Consider the following 15,888-nt stretch of genomic DNA (forward strand, 5'->3'; position numbering starts at 1 on the left):
GGCCCGAGTCCCGTGCCCACTTTTTCTGCAATCTCCCTTTGGTTTCCTTGCAAATCGCAACTGCAATTACACGAATTTTCGGGCTGCACAGATATTCCTGGCTCGGTTTTTTCGGTCCTTTGCTGTCGACACGTTCTGTCCGCTTTCAATCAGTAATTTCTGGCCCCCTGCCTTTGTTATGGCTCTTAATCAATAACTGTGCGGATATTCCCGCTGCCCTCCCCTTTATTCTTCGCCGGCCCTCGGGTTGTCGTGGCAGCCCATCAACATGCTACAATGTTGCAGGCTTTATTGAGGCGGCGGCACTCTGAGAAATGAGCTCATGCGATGAAATACCCCAGTTGATTATGATTTCTGCCTCATTCGTTGATGCCACACATTCAAGTCGGATTTAAAAAATACACTTGAAAGGGGCTGACAATACCTGGGTATGGAGATGATTTATGTTCGATCAGCGCACATATCCCCAGTAGCCAGCCGAGATAAACACTTCCCATGAGCGCCTAAATCACCTAATCGCCGTAATTTTTTAGCAGTCGCTGCGTTTTTTGTTGTCGTTTTTGGTCTTTGCATAAGTCGCCTAATAATCGGGCATAATTCATTATTTATGTGTGGCTCTGGCCCAAACATAGATATCTTGATAGATCTTTAGATCTTTGGCCACCACCGACAACACAAAGTGCCAACAACAGCGGCGATAGACACAAAAGACAGACAAGCCAATGACTGTTTAAAAATTCAACGAAAAATTATCGTTTATATTTCGTCTTTTGCCGGCGCTTGTTGTTGCTCACAGTCCGCTTTTCACATATCATGTTGGCATTAACTTCCCTTTACGCACACGTCGATTGGGCCGAGTTATAAAAATGATTGACAATTTAATTTGCAAGCCAAAAACTCTTGTGGGGATTTATAAAATACTCGGCTTTGTATGGGCCGTGTTCTACACACAAAAATATGCAAATCCGTTTGGCCATAATCATCATCATCGCCAGCTTTCAGTAACAATGGGCCAGATTCGATGTTATGAATGTTAGGCAACCCACACGAGGAATTCTTTTTCGTCCGAAAGCTGGTCAAGTCTTCTTGGTTTTTTTCTGGAAGTGTGCACTTGACAAAATAGTTATGGGATGAGTTGTTTCGAACAGAATGTATTGAGAATATATTTCAATTGCACTCAAAACATTATAACATTTTGCTATAGCACGAAACCGAATACAAGTTCATGCGAAATTTTCTTGACCACATTTTAATGAATTCTTATTGAAGTGCACAGGATGGAGTGAAAAACAGATTCGGAAATCTGTAAAGTTGGAAGCACAGCTCTCCGCCGGTGACGACAAATGAGACGGGAGACAAAAGACGGAAGACAGAAGACAGTAGACAGCAGATAGGAGAATGCAGGCTGCAGGCTGCAGGCTACAGCCTCCAGGCTACGGAGAATGACAGAAGGGAGCCCGAAGACTGGTCGAGATGCACGTATGCAGATTGCCGGCCATTCCAAACCTCGGCGAAAAAGGTGGAAAAGGAGAAACGGGACGAAAAGGCAAATCCCCAGCTGGGTTTTTGGGTTCAAGCTGGGTCGGGATTTGGGATTGGAAAAAGCTTCGCTCTGTGTCTCCGGCTCGCGCCGAGCTCCCCTTTTTTATTTGTCTCTGAAATCTTGTTTGCTTAAAAGTAAAAATAATTAACTAATTAAAATTGTGAACCCGCTTGTTGCGGCTCTCGTCGCAGGACTTGGATACATTAGGGCCAAATAAGCTGCCAGCCTTTGGCTGTTGATTTTTCTTTGCTGATTTTTGTTTGTCTTTTTTCTTTTGGTTTTTTGTGTGGCTCTGGTAAATACTTTTACAGGCAACGACGATATGCAAAAGCTATCAACAGAGCATCTCTGGCCGGGACTTTCCAGCTCTGCAGAGCTGGCTTTTGCTTTGGCTGGGTTTGGGCTTGGGTTTGGACAGTTGGGTTCTTGGGCCTTGTAAGCTGTTGATATGCTCATTTAGAATCGCACGTTTTTTCCCCAGAAGTTGTTAAGAGTCTTGGCTTTTGGAGGGGGCGGAGCGATTGCATTGATTGCCATTCGCATGCAGATGAGCAAAGCAGAAGAACCGGAGACCGCAGACAGTCACAAAGTCTGACCTCAGAGTTTGGCAGCTCATCTTAGCCGCTTTGACTTTGACTACCACTTTGGCCCATCAATCAACACACTTTCAGTTTTCTTAGTCTGTCCATAAAGTGCTAGTGAACCTCATCTGGCGGCGTATTGATTTTGGCCGACAAGTCTGGCTTAATGGACAGCGAGACGAGCTAATTGTTGAAACACCGGACTAGCACATACATTCGATAAATTCAAAGAAGATGTTTTGGAGGAACAGATCTATGATGTGAGAATAAGTATTCGAGCATTGACTTTAAACCTCTTAAGTTGTTTTTCTAGTTTTCATATATTATAAACTTTAAAATAATGTTGCACTGCTGGCTGATAAAATAAGAGTAGTAGTAGTTGTAGTCACTGTGACTAAAACAATTAAAGTCGCACCTTCTTTGGGTATTTATTTAAACAAGTTGATTTGTTTATGAAGGTAAGATCCAGTATGCTCATAGGAAACCTATTTTTATATACCCAGTAATATTTATTCGCTAAAATAGGCTGCTGGAAATTATTCACTTTGGAACTGGGCCCGCAAATCGCGCATCTCCTTTATTCCCGGCTGTCTCCGTGACTTGGAGGAGCAGTCTTTCCTCCACTTCTCCAGTCTCCGTTCTGCACTCCTTTCTCCGCTCCTCCCGCGGAAGACTCGGCTCAAAGCTTTGAGTTCTTGGCGGCTATGCAAATGCAGTAGCCAATGCCCTCGGGTTGTTGTGATGTGTGCGCGCGCGTTGAGCATTTCAGATCCCAGCATCTCCATCTCAGTGCTCCACACGCCCCCTTTCGCTCCGCAGCTCTCTCTTTCTCTTTCGCGCGACTGTGTGTGTGCGCGCTTTAATTGCACGTTTAAAAGCAGCCACAGAAGCGGTATTTACTAAATATGGCCACAAAGTCAGCCACAGGAGCAACGACTCACTGACAGAAATCGGGGGTCCAAAGCAAGATATTGTTGGTTGAACGATAAAGAGTTGGCAAAATCGTAATATAATAATACATTCTAAAGATTTACAAAGTATAAAAAAATATTACATAAATGTGTATGAAATATTAGCCTTGTTAAAAACCATATTATATACTTGTTTCAGTGCTGCATCCACAGTATTGCACGCGTGTCTGGCTGCCTGTTGTCGCGTTTGGCCCGCAAATTGATGCACATTTGATGCGTCGACGTGAAATCTCTTAGTCCTTCTCCCCTTAGCTCAAATATGCAAAATGAAAGCTCTTTCTCTGCGGAACGCCTTTATATCCATTTCCTCACCCCTGCCGCACCCCTTGGCTCCTTCATTTGAGCCTATCAGTTAAGGTTTATTGATGTTTTGATAGTGATCAGAGCTCTGGGCTATTTTCGCCGTGTTCTTGGCCCGGCTCAATGGCTCATCGGTTGCTCGGCTGCTCAGTGGCTTCCTTGTGGTGTTTGTTATGGGCCAGGAGAGGCGATTATCTCCCGATGCTTAACTTGGCCCGCGAAATTGTGTCAAAAATTATGTTGTCGTGTGGCGGCAAACGGCCATTCAAGGCTCTTATCGCGGTCTCCCCTCGCAACTTAATTAAAATATTAAGTCAGAGCGAGAAGGAGACGGAGAGTGGGTTCTTGGCCATGTGGCTCGATTATACTATGGAGACACACCAAGACGAAAAAACTGAAATCGTAATTTATAAAAAAAACCGGCTACGCCATGATTTTCCAACCATTTTGTCTTGGCCCAGAGATAAAGAGGGAGAGAGAGAAAGAGAGATCTTGGACAAAACTATGTATTTCGCTTCAATCCGCTGAATTTCTGAATGGCAGCGACTTCAGATACATTCGCCGTGCGGCGAACTTGTGGTGAGTTTCTCCAGTTCTCACCGGTTTCCTCTCTCGGTCTCTCTGGGCTGGCATTTATGGAATGTGAGCGCTCAAAAATGCGTTAAAGGTGTTTATAAAATTAAAATTGTGCAAAACAAGTCGCGTAAACGCAGAGAAAGAGAGGGAGAGAGAGAGAAGAAATGCTCTCAGGGAGGAAAAGAGAAGCCCACTCTCATTCTCTCCGAGATAGGTGCAGATATATAGCCACATAAAAGGGCATCACATCGTTGCTTAGAAAAAAGTGAATTGAGCCAAGAGACAAAGAAAATTGGTGCACACTGAGCGCCGCATACGCAATCAAAGATAGGCGGAAAAAGGGGGGCGGTGGGCTCCCAAAGGGGCGGGGGACAGAGACGCACAGGGGGAACATGCCACTTGCACCCTCCGCCAACTGAAAACCAGTTCAGTGTGTGTGCGTTTGTGCGAGTGGTTGTGCATTAGAGGAGCGACCACATAACTTGGCCAAATGGGCAGATCGTGTTCCCTTTAGCTACCCGACCCTCCTTTTTCCTCTTCATACGGCCCCCCTGCACCAACCAACACCGCCAGCCCTGCGTTGTAATTGTGGGAGCCACCCGAAAATGAGATTTACGTAGATTAGCCAAACAATGCGAAATTACAACATCCAAGCACACGCAAAAAAAATATGCAATTTTCCTGGCCACTTAAAATAGTTATGGAGTGTTGATAGAAATATGGTACTAAGCACAAATATGCCAGCTAAGATGTCTCATATATGTACACTTCTGGTTAATCCAAAAAATGTAATAGAAGTGCTTGCAGATATTTTTCTCTCTGCCGCAGCAATAACATCTAATTTCGATGTTCGAGCAACTTGTACTCCGAACTTATTTCGAACATCTTGACAGACCCAATCCGTTGGCGGGTGGAGAAATGGGGATCGGGGAATGGGGCTGGGAGAATAGCTTAGGAATCTGCGAGTGCTGTTCCCACATTCCCTCACTCTCCCTTTTCTCTCTTTCTCCCCAATGTAATTGACTGTAATTTAGTGTGTAACTGCAACGGCAACAACAAATCTAAGATGACAACAACCACACGACGAGCAAATTATGCTGTCTTTTTCCACTTCTTTTCACTGCCGAAAGGAAACTCCAAATTGGGCGGAGGAGTTGAGTGTAGAGAGAGGGATAGGCGGCCAGTTTGTATTATTTAGTTTTTTCTTGTAATTTGCATAATGAGATTTTAATTTTTACGCTCGCATAATAATCTTAGATAGCGCGAAGGAGCGAGCGGGATGGGCTGATGAGTAATCCCCTATTGCCACTCCCACTTGAACGCAAGTTCGTTGCCTAAGTCTTTTGTTTCGTGGCCCAAATTAAAGTGTAATTTGGTTAGCCATTAGTTGGTCAGACGCGCTAGAGACGGAGTTGGAGCCGGAATGGCGGCATTTGATCGCCTCTAATTAAATAGCATTTCCGCTTCTTCGGCTAGAAAATGATACAGCGGCAGTAAAGGCACAACAGTTGCTTGGAATGGCCGAGAAGCCTGGCTAAGGGTGAAGAAAAGGAGAGACGCACGAGGAGCCAGATATTGTAAGGAATTTACAGGTAATAAACAGAATAGTTGAGTTTTAAGCTAACACACACAGGATTCCAACAGATTTTCTCTTAAATATCTTAGAATCCAATGCAGTCTTTTGGGCCAAAATAATGATTAGCAGCTGGCAAAGTATTCCGGATTCTCACTAAAAGCGAGTGGCAGTTATGCCAAACAGTGCTCTCAATAAGCCTTTTGAGATTCGGAGATTTTGTGCAACTATTTCTGGCTTTTGCTTTTATAATATAGATTTTTTTTTTTTGTTAAAAGCAACTTCTCTGACTTAAATTCGTATCTTATTCTTTCAACGACTCTTCTGTGGGTCTTTTTTAATTTGCTATAGTTGCGAGCCATACAAAAAGTTAGCTTTATGGCTGGTCCTTTGGCCAATGCTTCTTGTTTCACTTTTTGTTTCATATCGTTTTTTTTTTTTATATAAGAAATGCCGATTTCGCGTTTTTTTTATGTTTTGGGTTGGGTTTTTGGTTCTTTTATTGTCTTCACGACCGCATATTGGCTTCAATATGTGCCCGAATAACAAGAAGATCCAGAACAGGGGATTGAGGGCTCGAATTTAGTTTTTAGGGCCTTGACTGCGGACTTCAGACTTCAGACTCATTTTATGATTATTGAGCTCCCAAATCGCACCAGATACTAAAAGATCGCTTAGTATGGATGGTTATCCATCTCTTTCTCAATTCTTTAGATTGCCGAGTTCAGACCTCATCATTTCAGTTTCGGTTTCTGTTATTTTATTTTTGCGTGAGCCAATTATGCGTTTTGTGTTTTGTTCGTTTGTGGTTAATTTGCGGGGAGCAGGGTATCACCAGCATTAAATCTACTTTTCCTTCATTGTAATTAAGGAAACGTGACTTTTTGTCAGATTTCATCAAATCTCTTCGTTGTCGAGAATTGGCGTTGTTATTCCAACTTATTGTTGTTTCGTTTCTTCGTCTCGGTGTCCGTTAATTTGGTCTCCCTCACGTTGTTGTACTTTTGATGAGATTTGATTCCATTTGATTTGCGGAAATCATCTAACGAAGGCGAAAAGGGATCATGGTAGTTAAAATAATATTACCCATTAACTTGAGGGCCCTTAAGATCTGCCAATAATACCCATCAACCAAACATTGTGAACTACAAAGTGAACAGTAACCAACATTACCTACTTTACTAGTTTTCACATATGTGCGGAAAGAAGTCTAACGTAAAATTTATATAGGATGGGCTTGTAGTTTATTAAATTCCTAGACAAGACTATGGCATTCTTAACTTAACTTTTTTTGTAAACACTACGCTGATTTGAAATTCGTGTTGTTGTTAAATTGCTGAGAAGTTTGGAATCGCGGCTACATTTTCAGTCAGTCGGTCCTGTGTTTTTTTCCTCCACCTCGTTGTCGTTTTGTTTTTTTTTTTTGTTGTTTACTGCGAGACAAGAGAGGTCACATTTGATAGTCTGAACAAAAATCTTGTCGACGTCTCGAGACGCTCTTGTGCATATATGTACGTTTACCTATGTGTTTAGAGAAGAATGGGTGATCGCCGCCGAAGAGGAAAGACCGAACAAAATGCCTTCGTTAGACACTGGAAAACGGTTTTGGGCCTTGGTCTCTCTGCTGATGCCTTTTTCAAACCTTTTCCCCACTTTTTGGGCTGCCCATTTTGTTTTTGAGCGGAGATAAATGTTATAAAAATGTAATTACCCGATGATGAATGGATTAACTACAAAAGAGTGCGGATCCCGCATTGCCCAGGGTGCAGATGAGGAGCAATAGTTGGAGGGGATTTGTTGGGTGGTGTTTTTCTGGAGGGGCTTACGAACGGGAACTGCATGGAATTTGAGCTCAGAGATGTTAACAAGAAGCTAGCAGTACTTTCAGATTAGACATCGATTTGGTGTATACCCTTTTTTATAAATAAATTTTTAATATTTTCGGATTTGTTTTAATCGAACTTATTGTATTGATATACTTGATGGCTTATACCTCTTTAACTTAAGTCACAAACTTTTCATTATATTACCAACCACGTCATTATTTCGAAATACCTTTCTAACCTAACTGCATCTCGTGTCATGCACCGCTTTTATCTAACTCCCCCCCTCACGATTCCCTACGGACGTCGAAGTCGATGTTTGAGGCCTGATGTCGGATTTCTGATGTCCAATGTGATGTCTGATGTCCGACTGACTGATCTGACTGGGAGCGGGTAATTGATGCATAAGATTAGTTTTGGGGCACAAGTACGTGGAAAATCCATAAGCGACGCTCGTTGTGTGGATTCGAGGCAGTTGGCGAGACAAACGTTTTAATGACCCACCGGAAAGTGGGTCACCATAGGAAGATCGGAAAAACGGGAGTTGGAAGTGAAATAGTACTGAACTAATGACTCACCTTGAGTATGCACCTGCCCACGGGTTCGTTTTCAGCGACGGATACGTTGTAGAAGCTCTGGTCGAAGATCGGTTCGTTGTCGTTGACGTCGTGAATGGTCACAAGGACCGTGGCTGTGGAGGAAAGCGGGGGAACTCCTCCGTCCCTAGCGACAACCGTAAGCTGAGGCACGGGCTCCGTTTCGCAATCAATATGCGATCGGGTGGTGATCAATCCCGTTTGTGGGTCAATCTGAAACCACTGGGCATGGGTTTCGGGCGTTTCGGCCAGCGAGTAGGTCAAAGCCGAGTTTAGGCCCTCATCGCGATCGTGGGCTAGAACTTGAAGAACCGATGTACCCGGATCGGCCACCTCCATCACGTTGGCGTGGTAGAGATCCTGCTCGAACTCCGGTGAATTGTCATTGACATCGGTAATCCTTAGGAAGATCGATTTGGAGGCGTGTAGGGGCGGTGTTCCCTTATCGGTGGCTACAACACTCAGGGTATAATTGGAAACTATCTCCCTGTCCAGCGGCAGGTGAACTATTACCAAATAAATACTGTTATCCCTGGTGGTCAACGCGAAGTGACCATCTCCTCCATTGAGCGTCACATTAACATTGGCATACTCAGTTTTCGAATCGGGGTCATGCACCGAAATTCTAGCCACGAATTCGCCCGGTTGGGCCGACTCCGATATTTTTGGGGAGGCATCGTCACTGAGGAAGATCACATTTATAGTCGGTTGGTTGTCATTTACATCTGTGACTCTGATGGAAACAAAGGCGGTTGTCTCCAGCGGCTGTTCACCATGATCCTTGGCCACCACCACAAGTTCATGCAGCTCCTTAGTCTCGAAATCCAGTGCTTTATTGATGTAAATCGCTCCGGTTCTGGGATCTATGCGAAACATTTGCTCCTTGTCGCTCTGTCTTCTGTTGATGGCGTATTCCACCAAACCATTCTCATCGGCATCCGTGTCTGATGCATACACCTGCAGGACACTGGTGCCCACAGTGGCATTCTCGGGCACCGTTGCAAAGTACCTGCTCTGATTGAAGATCGGTTGATTATCATTTACATCCTGAATGGTAATATTAACAGTCATAAATCCACGCAACGGGGGAGTTCCTCCATCTAAAGCTTCAATTAAAAGACTATAGCCTGGCGTGGTCTCTCTATCTAAAAAACCACTGATCTGCAGATCCAAGTACAGGACACCGTCCCTTTCTCTGTGGGACGACAACCTAAAGGCGTCATTTACGTTGCCCGACACGATGTTATATCTCTGGGTGTTGTAGGGTTCCAGATCCAGATCCCTTGCCGGAAGAAGAGTTCTCTTTACCTCCCTTGGGGTATTTTCTGGGAACTCTATGTGCATCGAGGTTTGTGGAAACGTGGGGGCATTGTCGTTCTCATCTTTAACTGTGACCAGCACTCGAATATTACGACCACTCAGGGGAATAGCCACTAGACTGTAAGAAGCTCGAGTTTCCCTGTCCAGTTTGACCTTTGTGCGGATCTCTCCCGTGGCCCGATCTATGGCGAGATCAGTTTCTACTCCTGCCTCCGCCACAATAATGTATGGCGGACCACTATCGATTCCGCCGAAGTCTCCTATATAACCGATTTGATAGTCCACGGCAACGCCTTCGAAGACTTCCAACTTTCGCTCCCTCTCCTGATCGTGAGAGGCAGCCTGCGAAGATCCCAGGAGAACGATTGCCACTAGAATTAGTAAGCTACTCCGCAGCATGTGCGAGGGATGCAGGGCAGGTGGCGAATATAGCGAGTTGATGTTGGATCGTCTCCGGCATCGATGGAATATTGCAAAGTCCTTCGACTCGTGGTTCGCAGTGAATGTTACCCTCGTCATCGTTTCGATGGCGGCTACCGAATCCAACGTGGCTTTCATGGTTAATGGATCCACTCTGGGTGGATGTCGAGAAGAAAGCTATGAGGAGCTACGAGCGTCCTTCACTAATGTTGCTTCCTTCCAGCAGGGCCATGGCAATTCTGAAAGGAAAAGATAGCAATAAGTAAAGCAAATCTTATTGAAGTGATTACAATATCTTTAATATATTTATTTTCTTCCTTAATGCTAAATGATGTGGATATTTGGATTCCTATGTTTTAACTCCAGTCCAAATTATCGAAATGCTTTTAGCAGTGTAATAGTGACAAATGAACTGACCATAATCACTGCCCACACTTCAAGCTTTAGGCCTATACAAAAAGCCAACTCTGAGAACCCCCAAGAGAAGAACCTATAGTTGCAGCTAATAGACTGATAACTGCCCCAATGCGCTTAGCTCCGCCTGATGACCGCTACGATGGTAAGGATGGAGATGGAAGTGGAGGCTTACGCATGGTGGAGGCATTTCCATTTGGCCATTTGGGGGAATTTGAAATGCTAATAGACGACCAAGAGAGATCAGGAATGAAGACAAAAGACCAGAGAAGCGGACGACGATGTCGATTCTACCTGCGTGCGAAAGGTTCAAAGGCTAAAAGGGTCTTGGTTTGCTTTTCGGGCCTCTGTTATACTGGTTCTGATTTCGGGATTGGGTTTGGGCTTGGGATCTCGATGAAATATGGCTGGCACACACAAACGCACACTCACACATTCCGAGAGAAATCAAAGAATACAGTTCTGCGGCCAAGTTGCCATTGTTGGATGGCCAACTCCGGACTCAGAACTAATGCCATGTGGCTGGAATAGGAATCGAAATGCTTTGAGGTCCGAGCAATTCGTGGTGAACAATTTAGTTAACAAGGCCATGACTAACACTTTTTTGAGTGGCCAAAACAACATTTGTTTCCACTGCAATTTGGAAAGATTTTTCTCGCGCGATAAGCGAAAATAAAAAAGGTAAAGGGAGGGCGCACAGACGAATAATATAAAAAATTATGATTATTATTTTGGGAATGCCTTAGAAATTTCATTTCGTGATCAGATAGAGATCTTCCCACTCCCAACCCCGAGAACTCAGCCCAGTTGATCCTGTTTGATCGTGGCCAGCAATTAAAACCGAATTAATGGGTCTTGGGAAACGAAGAGATCAAACTTGGCGTTAGAAGTCTGACGGATTCTTCCCCTTACAAGATTGACATCCAGAACAACATAATCCTCTGAAGAAAAGGAGATTTCTGCGGAGAAATTAGCCAGCCGGGGCCTATCTTTCATGTCCATCGAGAGATTCCGCTACCATTAGGGGTCTAATAACTTTATAATGATCATGTCCCTTCCTTCCATGACATGAGGCGTAATTTAATAAACTGCAACGGTGCCTCCATCAAAAAGTCGAGGAGTACGTTAGGCCTGAACTCTGTGATACGCAAATTACCCCAGGAAAAGAGTTAGCTGCCGTTGCGGAAACGTCAGTTTGATTTGCACTTGTCATAAGTTTAGATGAACTGCTAATACCCGAACACATTAGAAAGCCCGTGGAGGGGTTCCCGATCCCGATTGCTGGCGCCCAAGCTGGACAGCTCCCGTCCAGATTCCCAGATCTGGGATCGCAGAGCAGTCCGATTTGAGTGCCAGCTGGCGGTCGGTTGCCTTGCGTGTGGTTGCACCTGAGATCTGAGATCCGTTGGAGATGACGGAGCGAACGGAGCATGAGGGCTGTGGGAATGACCAGTGGATGAAACAAAATGGATTCTTGCACAGCGAAAAATAAGTTAAAGCAAAGAATCCTAGTGCCTCAACCATCTTTTACAATAAAAAGTTAGTATATGCTTCTAAGATGTTGGGAATTTCGTTTATATTTTAATATGTTGAACAATAACACTGCTTTCTCTTCAAAATAAGTATCCCACTGTCATTAAAGTTATGTATTCAATATTTCTTTCTGTGTGCTGATGGTAGAGTGTAGCTGACTGGGTATCTTGGGGTTCTGTGCACTCTGGCGGCATCTAATATCGAATGACAAAGTTGTAATTATATTTGTGGTTCCAGTTCTTTGGTGGAGTGGCAGGGAGTTCCGAACAATTTCACGATTCCATCCCAGGGTAAACCATTAAAAAATATTTTTTTCCGGGAGAATTTTTTTGTTTTTTCTCTTTGTTTTTACGAGCGCACAAAAGCTCGTAAAACCGTACCAACAAAAATAGAGGAAAACTGAAAATTCCGAAACAAAAACAGAGCGGCATCAATAAAATCTAGTTAATAGCAAATAAAAGCAACAACAAGAGCCCATAACCCCGCAGAGCGGTATAAAACGTACACAATCATAAGAATAACAGCGTAAACTTTATGGTCCAACTAATTAGGCTGGCGAATGAGAAGTAGGAGATTTACAAAAGGAGAAACGGAAGGCTCACTTCCAATTCAATTTTACTCAAAAGCTACTGTTAATGAAAAAATTATTGCGCACTACAAAAGTTGAGCAGCACACTTGTATTCACTAGATATTTGTGCCAATAAACAAAGAAGGCCAAACCCAAAAATGTATATAATTAAAGTAAGTTTAACTAAAGTTTAGCAGGTAAAAAAAAATCGGACCGGAAGAAATGTTTTGCCAACGCTTAGTGGCTGACCTATTACTAAAGTAAAAGCTCTTTAGAGACTTCATTAACATGCACATTACACATGTAGCAGAGATTTTCTACTCGAACAATTAAAAGAGTCGAAGAAGAAAATCAACTTGTTTGGGCAGAGCTGTTGTTGTTGCTGCGGTTCCGCTCGTGATTTAACTGCAAATTATGCAAAATTGTTGTCTAAAACCAGAGGCTAAGTAGGTGGTAAGTAGACGCTTTAGAGCGTGTTTAATTAAATGTTGAGTAATTTATGAAAACTGGCTGAGCTGGCGAAGAGTCAGTCAGTCGGGGCTTATACGGCCAGTCTGTCAGCTAATAAGTTACTTCTAATGACTTTCTAATTGTCCGACACACACCAGACGGCCAGCTATAAACAACGAAACTATAATTGTCCGCATATTAATCGAACTCATTTAGATGCAAATCCGAAAGGTCCGACTGGTCAGATCCCAGATCTCCGAGAGACTCGAGTCCAGCCAAGCGTGGATCACGTCAGATATCCAGAGCTGCGAAAGCGTGAAGTAAACACGAGTGTTTTTCTGCTAGGAAAAGTGCGAAAATGCAAGTGAAACCGAGTTAATTTCGTTTTCAATTCGATGTCGGTTTCCATTTCGATTTTGCCTTGTGTTTCAATTTACTGAACTTCACTTTCTTAAGGGTCCCAAGCGGTGGAAAGCTTGGCACTTTTTAATTGCCAATTGAAAGGCTGCCAGAGTCTGGGGAGGAACGCATAATAAGCGCTAATTAGTGGCAAGTGTCAGCGAAAACTGTGGGGACGTTGATGAGATGTTCTGGTTTATATCTTATCGCTGCCACGACAACCGCTGCATGGGAGCGCCTTCCTCAAATGTGCAATGTTTGCAAGATATTGGATAAGAAATCGCAATCAAAAATTATAGAAATTATCATAGAACAGATTTTTATCAATACAACTGAAAAACTTGTGGGCAGATTTACTATCGAAGTGGAAGCCTGTTCCTAGCATCATCTTCTTGCTGACTCAGCTTCCAGGTTTTGTTTGGGTAGCCGAAAGCATTTAGCAATGATTGCCATGGCCAAGAGTGTGTTTGGCCATTGTTTAACGCGTTTTATGTCCGCCATTAAGGCACAAAGCCAAGACACAGCACATAATTCTAATCCCCTATTCCCCGACCGAGAGAGCGGTTCATCAACCCACGTCTGCACGCGCCCCTTGTCGTAAACACCAAAATATTTCTCAATCAGCATCCGATTTCGATGGCATCAAATGTATAACGTTTCGATCCCGCTTATCTCCAGAGATTTATTCTGGTTCTATAACGAAGCCTGATCAATAAAAATAATCAAATTAAGCAGCGAACACATTTATGGGACTGAAAACAAGTGTGAAATATATAAAACAAATTTCCAACTATCTTTGATTGACGAAAATGGTATAATATTTCTATATTAAAACTGTGAAAGTGTGTATCATTTTATTAAAATCTTAAATTAACAGTCCAATCCAATTCTTCGCTCTTATCTGATTGTTTTTATTTGAAATTTTATTTTATTTTAATGATGTTTACCCACGAGATTCCAGGGCCAGCATATTTAGGCCATAAAACGGGCACGAATCTGAGATTGGCCAATGCGACATGCTCGAATTAAGATAGTTATTGGTTAGCAAATATTTATGCCCACCTGACACGAGATGAGGACGCGAGGCAAAACTACAACCTGTTCCATTATTTTCCCAGCTAGAGAAGTGTCTTCATCCAGCGACGGACGATGAACATATTCGCCGACTAATCACAGGCCAAGTCACATTCGAATGTCCGCGATGCCAACTCGCATGAGGCTCAACAAAGAAATTAGCGCGAAGCAATCCCCCTTTTCCCCCTTCGAGGAGCGGGTGTTTGCGGCAGGTGCGTGTCTTCCCATACAGAGAAATCAATTTTTACGATTTGATCTTGACCACTGGCGATGCAAGAACAGTTTTGAGCGTTTTTAGGTGACATAGTGTTATAATTTGATAGTGACAATAATATATTGAAGACTACTATTCTAATATACTATGAGATGATGAGGTGCACACTTATTTTTTAGCGTGTATGCCTCGTCCACGTCTAATGTAATTTTCCGGCTCATCGAGCTGAATGTGTGTGGTCCGCTCTGATGGCTTTTCCTCCGCACACACGCGAAAATAGATTAAAGCGTAATCTTTGTTTGTACAGCGCTAAGCATTGCGGCAATTAGTGGGGAAAAGGGGGAAAGCCGGCGGACATTGGAGCAATTTAAAGCGCATTAAACTGCGTTTTGCAAGTTCGTGTCCTCAGTCTTTCGTTTGAGCGCCCGCACCTTCAGACGAACACCTGCCGCCCAGAGATAAAACAAAGATGAGCCTAGCGTCTATAACGGTTTGGGATAGGGTCGGAAAAGACACACACACTCATACACACGCATCATGGGAAATGAAAATTATATTTCATTCTGTTCTCCCTTCGCACAACTCGACTCAACTTTGAACTCGGCAGCCTTTTGTTGGTACGTTCGGGGTTTCAGGCCAACTTAAGGGGAAGTGTAAATTAAGGGCCATAAAATCCAGACTCTAATGTCCGACTGCTCTGGCTTTTAGCAGCATGAAAATTGAAAAGGGCCCCCCAGTCGAGCGTTCTGTAATAATTTAACAACGCATAGAAATTTAATTGGAATGGCATTAAAAAATCCGAGCACGTTTAGAACTTCCGCCTCGAAAATTGTCAATTATAAAAAGTAGTCTCTTTTCGCGTCGAAGATTGAAAATGCATGAGACAAAAGAAGTGAATAACTAATATGCGTTTATATACAACTCTATTTGTCCGATTGAACTCCAATTCGGTTACTTCGCTGTAGTTTTTGGAAGTGTCACAGCTGACTGCATTCTGTGTGATGTTTTCCAGGAATCACAGTTGGGCGACACTTTGTGCACATTTCCATTCCCTTCACGTGTCGCCCCGTATCGACAGAGATTAGAGATCGATCGCCTCAATCGTCGTCGCTCGGCAACGTGTAAAACAGGTAGAATAAAATTCCCCATGCCGTTGCCGATCCACCAGCCACAAAACACCATACAATACCACACCAACGCCAAGAACACCGACTCTATTTGTTTTTTCACATTTTCCTAGGGAGCGGACCAAAAAAAAAACGAGGCGAAGATGGAAAAGAGGAAAACTCGAACAACACTTGAAGAAATGGAATACAAAGTGGAAGGCGAGGTAGAAGTAGATAGGAATAGAAGCACCCAAGAGGAGGCGGTCACATCCACAGAGAGTGTGTGTTTTCCTCTTCGGCATCCGTATGCCTCTTTCTTTCTTTCTTTCTCGAGAACATCGCTTTCGATTACCAATTTGACTATTTCAAGTTGTTTTCGCTCCTGTTTCTCCAGACCAAGAAAAAAGAAAAGAAAACGTCTAATTA

General features: G+C 43.4%; 1 protein-coding gene across 1 annotated transcript in view; it reads right to left on the reverse strand.

Annotated features, from left to right (window-relative positions):
- The window catches only part of LOC6730487 (protein dachsous), a 65,793-nt gene that overhangs the window by 48,723 nt on the left and 1,182 nt on the right, over positions 1–15,888 (reverse strand). The window contains exon 2 of the mRNA XM_039298494.2: positions 7,946–9,942. Coding sequence (XP_039154428.1) covers positions 7,946–9,841 — 1,896 coding nt within the window. The 5' untranslated portion in view covers positions 9,842–9,942. The remainder of the gene's footprint in view (positions 1–7,945; positions 9,943–15,888) is intronic.

This window comes from Drosophila simulans, chromosome 2L (assembly GCF_016746395.2).
Source record: "Drosophila simulans strain w501 chromosome 2L, Prin_Dsim_3.1, whole genome shotgun sequence".
In the NCBI taxonomy this organism is placed as follows: Eukaryota; Metazoa; Arthropoda; class Insecta; order Diptera; family Drosophilidae; genus Drosophila; species Drosophila simulans.